The 6,268-nt window shown below is 41.8% G+C and overlaps 1 protein-coding gene across 1 annotated transcript in view; it reads left to right on the top strand.

The window, feature by feature from the left end:
* Positions 1–522: 522 nt before the first annotated feature.
* The window catches only part of SARC_02698 (hypothetical protein), a gene marked incomplete at both ends in the record, with an annotated part of 7,900 nt that continues 2,154 nt past the window's right edge, over positions 523–6,268 (top strand). The window contains 8 exons of the mRNA XM_014303535.1: positions 523–529; positions 590–1,372; positions 2,335–2,457; positions 2,659–3,505; positions 3,715–3,790; positions 4,469–4,647; positions 5,632–5,805; positions 6,130–6,244. Coding sequence (XP_014159010.1) covers positions 523–529; positions 590–1,372; positions 2,335–2,457; positions 2,659–3,505; positions 3,715–3,790; positions 4,469–4,647; positions 5,632–5,805; positions 6,130–6,244 — 2,304 coding nt within the window. The remainder of the gene's footprint in view (positions 530–589; positions 1,373–2,334; positions 2,458–2,658; positions 3,506–3,714; positions 3,791–4,468; positions 4,648–5,631; positions 5,806–6,129; positions 6,245–6,268) is intronic.

Below are 6,268 nucleotides of genomic sequence, written 5' to 3'. Positions count from 1 at the left end.
TGTATATATATATCTTTATATATCTATATATATGTATATATGTATATATATATGTTTATATATATATATATACATTAGATATACATTAGATATATATATGTATAATATATATATATATATATATATGTATGTATACATATGTATGTATGTATGTATGTATGTACGTATGTCTGTATGTAAGTATATATGTATATATTTATATATATGTATATATATATATATATATATATATATATATATGTATATATATATATATATATATATATATATATATATATATTTATATTTATATATATATATATCCCAATTCGGAATCTAGTGACAAATTTCAACTCGGACTCACAAGAATTGCCTGCCTAATGTACTGAACCGTTTATGGTACGCATTGCTATCCAGACGTCTATTCGCTGTACTGCAACAATGAATTACTTGCTGTTTGCAGTATCATGTGTTATCTGTTTTTTGCATGTTGTACTTTCAACGTCTGCTGTATATTCTCTATATATCACAAGTGTCATTGTTATGCTGCGTAGGTGTACGCGCATACTCATTCGTGTGTTTACGTTAACATTTTTCTCTATTTATAGAGAGGATGTGGACAGACACGTGCTTGGTGCCAGTGACGCCATCCCCACCAATGAGCGCCACGTGTGCGTGGAGGGCAAGGAGGTACCGAACATCTCGAGTTTTGTGACAGATATCGTCGACATACTGCAGTTTATTGTGCGTGTGAGTAGCCAGAGTGTGGGCGAAACAGGTAAGCTCAGTGAGAATAAGGCGGGTAGTGGCTTAATGTCTCTGACGGGGATGGGCCGCAGCCTGAGCAGCAGTGCCAGTAACCATGACAACGGTAGCCAAGGAAACGGAACCGGCACCGGCAACGGTCACGGTCACGGTAACAGCAACATCAACCAGTCGTTGGTAACGCAGCTGAGCCGTTTGGGTGACTCCGCACACACACAGCAAGTAGCTATGCGCATGGAAGAAACTTTGAAGGAGTGTGTGAGCCTGAGTATGTGTCTGTTGATTGGCGTGTACCAGAGTGCCTCATGGACTGCCATGGAGAACTCGGCTGATGCTTTTACGCACGTGCTTGCGCGGCTGTCTAAGAGCGTTGTACCTACCAATGCCACCAAACCAGCTACCAATGCCACCAAACCAGCTACCAAGCCACCCACCCCAGGTGCAGGTACCAGCATAGCTAACGAGTTGGACACACACCCGTACATGGCCGGGAATGGGACGGGGGTAGGCAGCGGGGGTAGTAGTGTGTTGGGGCACCTGCTGGTGACTACCGCGTCTATTGACCTGCGCAACGAGGCGGCTGTGGGCCTGCGGATGCTGAGCAAGGCGCTGACGCTGGAGGATAAGGGTGAGTTTGGTACAGTAATATATGTGTATTTATGGGATACTGTGATTTTATTGTGTATAGTACATAAACATTGCAGTCTATTTATAAAATACTGTGATTTCATCATGCCTAGTATGTAGTCAATGCAATATATGTAGAGATTATCTGTGAATTAATTATGTATGTGTAGTATATTGTCAATGCAATCTTTTTATAGAATATGCGTGAATTCATTTATGTATAGTATATTGTCAATGTAATCTATCTATAGATAATCTGTGAGTTCATATGTATGTATAGTATGTTGTCAATGCAATCTATCTATAGATAATCTGTGAGCTGATTATGTGTGTATAGTATATTGCCAATGCAATCTATCTATAGATAATCTGTGAGTTCATTATGCATGTATAGTATACTGTCAATGCAATACATCCATATGCAATCTGTGAATGAATATGCATGTATGGTTTATTGGCATTGCAATCTTTTCGTATAATATCCATTATTTTATCATGTATGTATAGTATACTGTCATTGCTAGTTGAATGTTTAGTTATCGCGGCCATCGCAGGCTGTGCCCTTATTGGGGAATCCAATGCGTCTGATCTGGGGTTAGTATTCGCGAGCTTTGACAAAGTCTGTCTTGCCTTGTCAGTACTTTCAAGAGAAGGTTCTGGATATCACTTCTCGGGAATCTGTAGAGTCTGTAATGGACCATCACCTCCTGAATGCCCCACGCATTGTAGCCTACCCATTTCCGGTCTCTTATTTCATTGTTGTTCTGCGTTTCTACACATCCCTAGCACACAACAGGCACGGGAAAGCTTCATAAGTGGGTTAAAAGTCTGTCATTATATTGTATACATTCATCATGGCGTGCGGAGGGTGTACACTTCATATCTTCTTAATCTCTGAATCTTCATTTTTCTTCTTATTATTATTCTCATATGCAATACATTATATTCTAATCTATTCTGCAGAGCATCTGTTGGGGGCCTTTGCTTCTCTGTTACGAGTTGTGCCCAAAGAATCGACGCAATGCCAAGACCTGTTCGATCTGGTATCGGCTGTGGTACAGTCACTGCCCTCCACACAGCCTACAAGTAAGTGCAGCCTGCGATCAAACATGTACAACACGCACACATTGACAAATTGTAGGTTACTATAAAACACCTACATTCTCCTTACTTTTAGGTGAGATGTATTAAGCACACACACACGTGCATATATATATATATATATATATATATATATATATATATATATATATATATTAATCTAATGACACTTCTTTCTTCTTCCAGGTCACGATTCGGCGATAGTGGTGTTGATGAATGTGCTGATGGACAGACTGCTGACTCACCCGCCAATGGAAACACACCGTACAGGAGAACCCGATGTTTTCTTGGGCTGCTTGCTCCGGTTGCTAGGCAACGTCGCGTCCAAAGGCGGCATACCTACCGACACACCCAGCCACACAGGCACAGTCGCCCAAGTACCAAAAGGCAATGCACCCACCCGGTATATCCTAGACGAGCTAGTACAGTTTGTGACCAAGAAGTGTCTGTTCGACATGCCTACGCTCACTAACCATGGGCCCCGCTCGCCTCCTCTGTGCAAGACGGCCGAGAGCCGAACCATCGCGCGGGAGTTGCTGGATACGCTGGGGCGAAGTACGATGTTCGGTACTAGAGTGCGGCACCTGCTGTGTGGGCTGCTGATGGACACGCACTGTGGCGGCAAGGAGAGCGGGGGCTCTGAGCTGACGGTGCTCTCCCGCATGCACACGGACGAGAGTGTGGTGGCTGCTACCAGTGCCTCTGGGCGTGCTAGTACTAGGGCTGATACCACTGCCAGTGCTACAGCCACACGCACCCCGTCTCATACCAGCACCAGCAAGGACGCCAGCCTGGTGGTGGCTTGTGGGTGTGAGGGGGTGTGTGTCAACGATGTGTGTGACGTCGCCTGTGGCGAGGGCCTGTGCGGGGCTGACCCAGAGCTCAGCGGAGGCGTGACACGCATACAGGAGAGGAGCGCTAGCGGATATGTGGGCTTGGAGAATCTGGGAGCCACGTGCTATATGAACAGTCTGATGCAGAACTTGTTCATGGTGCCGCAGTTCCGCCGGGGAGTATTGGCCACTCGGACCAAGTATGTGAGAGGGTTTGCTGTGGATGTGTGCTATCCTCACCTTGTAGCAGGTCACTGTGGGCTTACCCATGCACTATAGAACAACAGTCACACCTACATCGCCGGAACTGCACTGTTTGGGAGATTTTGCGTACATTTGTATATTTAATCTTGAATCGTAAGCCCTAACCTCTGAAGCGGAAAACATTTATCCATTGATTACTCTGCAGACCTTGGACTACAACACCCCCTACACCGCATGCGTTGGTACTGCACCAACTCCAGATGATCTTTGCTCATCTCCAGGTAAATTATCTTGTAACGTGTATGAAGAATATGTAAGAATCAATGCAATTGCTTTTAATATATATATATATATATATATATATATATATATATATATATATATATATATATATATATATATATATATACTATATAGTATATAGTATATGTATGTATATATATACATATATATATATATATATATATATACCTATATCTACATCTATATATATATACATATATATATATATATATATATATATGTCTATATATATATATATCTATATACCTATAACTATATACATATATATATATATATATATACATATAAATATAATACATATAAAATAATAATATATATATATATATATATATATATATATATATATATATATAATATGTGTAGGAATATGGTTATATACTCATCGGAGTACCTGCCGACTAGCAAGACATTTGACTCCACTCGTACTACGTTTCAAGTCAGCCTTACGCATTTCGTGTCCGGTATAAATAGTACCAAGGCTGATAGTCATGATCAAACTCACGCACTCGTTACTACGAGGCTCCAGTGTATGACACACGGGATTCTATTTTATATGACTCACCTTCACTTGTTTTATATATGGCCATGACTCACTTTTTTTAATATCATATATGACTCACCTTTACTTGTTTTATATATGACTAATCTCGTGACAGGAGAGTCTGCTGAAGTGCTACAGTGCGCAAGGGTTCTGTTCAGTGTACGAGAGTGAAGGTGCGTGTGTGGACGTGAATCTTCAGATGGACGTGGATGAATTCTTCAATGTCCTGTTCGACCGATTAGAAGCGCTGTTGAAGGGCTCGCCCCAGCAATCACTCCTCAAGGATACGTTCGGGTATGTCTATGGCATTTTCCCAGGGTTACGCTGGGGTATCTATGGCATTTTTCTAGGGTTACGCTGGGGTATCTATGGCAGTTTCGCAATGTTTATGGATTTTTCTGTCTAGGCATATGTAGTATACGTTTGGTATGTCCTATGACTGGTGGTAGGCTCATATGTAATGGGGTTGTGATGTTATTGTCTGCACGCTTAGTAGTTTTTGGCTAGGCATATGTAGTATACGTTTGGTATGTCCTATGACTGGTGTTAGGCTCATATGGGATGGGGTTGTGATGTTATTGTCTGCACGCATAATAGTTATCTGGAGGTATGTCCATTTCGTTTTTCTTTAGCCCCTAAAACGAATTTGAAGACTGCAATCTAGAGTTCATAGTACTTCTAGACTCACGTGGGCTTCATTTGGGGGTGTCTATGGCATTTTTATGCACGAAATGGTACGTTTGAGTATGGCTATCCCTAAATCTATGCATATGCACGATACAACTATTTACGTTTATGCTAATTCTGCTGCGTTTATTTGTATCTGACATTTTCTATGATATGAATGATACATTTGTTTACGTTTATGTTAATTTTCATGCATTTGTTTATAACTGACTTTTTCGATGATACAAATGATACGTTTGCTTACGTTTATGTTGATTTCTATACGTTTGGTTCTATCTGACTTTTTCTATGATATGAATGATACATTTGTGTACGTTTATGGCATTTTTTTATATGCGCGTTTAAGACACGCTCGAGTAAGTCCATGTAATCTTCGCCGCACATGATAATCGCATATCAGTACAGACACCACAAACGAACAATAGGCTACGCGTGCGTTGCATGATTGGTTGGCTCCCTCACACGACCACAGATAATGTCCTTATGTGCGGGATATTGTTTATGATCTAGTACCAACAGGCATGAGAACAGCTCTCTCCTTAACACCAAATATGTTAATATGTTTCAAATCGCACCACTCGACAAACACAGGGGGAAGCTACTGCAGCAGGTCATCTCGAAGGACTGTGAGCATGTGAGTGAGCGTGAACAGGACCTGTTCTCTATTCAGTGCGATGTAGTGAACAAGCAGAACATCCGCGAGAGTCTGGCCATGTACGTCAAAGGCGAGATGCTCGAGGGCGACAACAAGTACTACTGTGAGAAGTATGTGCTGTTTTAAGCTTTATTCGGCGTGTATGTGTTGTTGGGCGTTCGTGGATGCTGGGCAATGCTACAGTGCCGCGTAAGGTAGTTGGTGCGTTGTATCTCGCGCCAGGATATACTACTGTGAAAACTCTGTGCCGTTTTAAACCTCGTGGTCCATCGTGTGGACTGGTGGTCATAGGTAGTTGGTGTTTTATGAACGTTTAACGGATTGCTCGAGGTGCGACTGAGAGGCACGTGTTCGCAATATATAGACCTGTTTTTTATCGATAAGTCAAGGAGAAATCATGCTCGAGAGCCTAAATCTCTCACATTCATCCTTAGGTGCGATCTGAAGGTGGCCGCAGAGAAGCGAGTGTCAGTGCAGAGCCTGCCTAACCACCTCATCTTTCATCTCAAACGCTTTGAGTTTGATATGGAACTCATGCGGCGAGTCAAGGTACACATACATACAATTATATAT

The sequence above is a fragment of the Sphaeroforma arctica genome (genome assembly GCF_001186125.1).
Source record: "Sphaeroforma arctica JP610 unplaced genomic scaffold supercont1.124, whole genome shotgun sequence".
Classification (NCBI taxonomy): Eukaryota; class Ichthyosporea; order Ichthyophonida; genus Sphaeroforma; species Sphaeroforma arctica.
The sequence above is the reverse complement of the archived record's forward strand: the minus strand, read 5'-3'. Positions and strand labels throughout refer to the sequence as shown.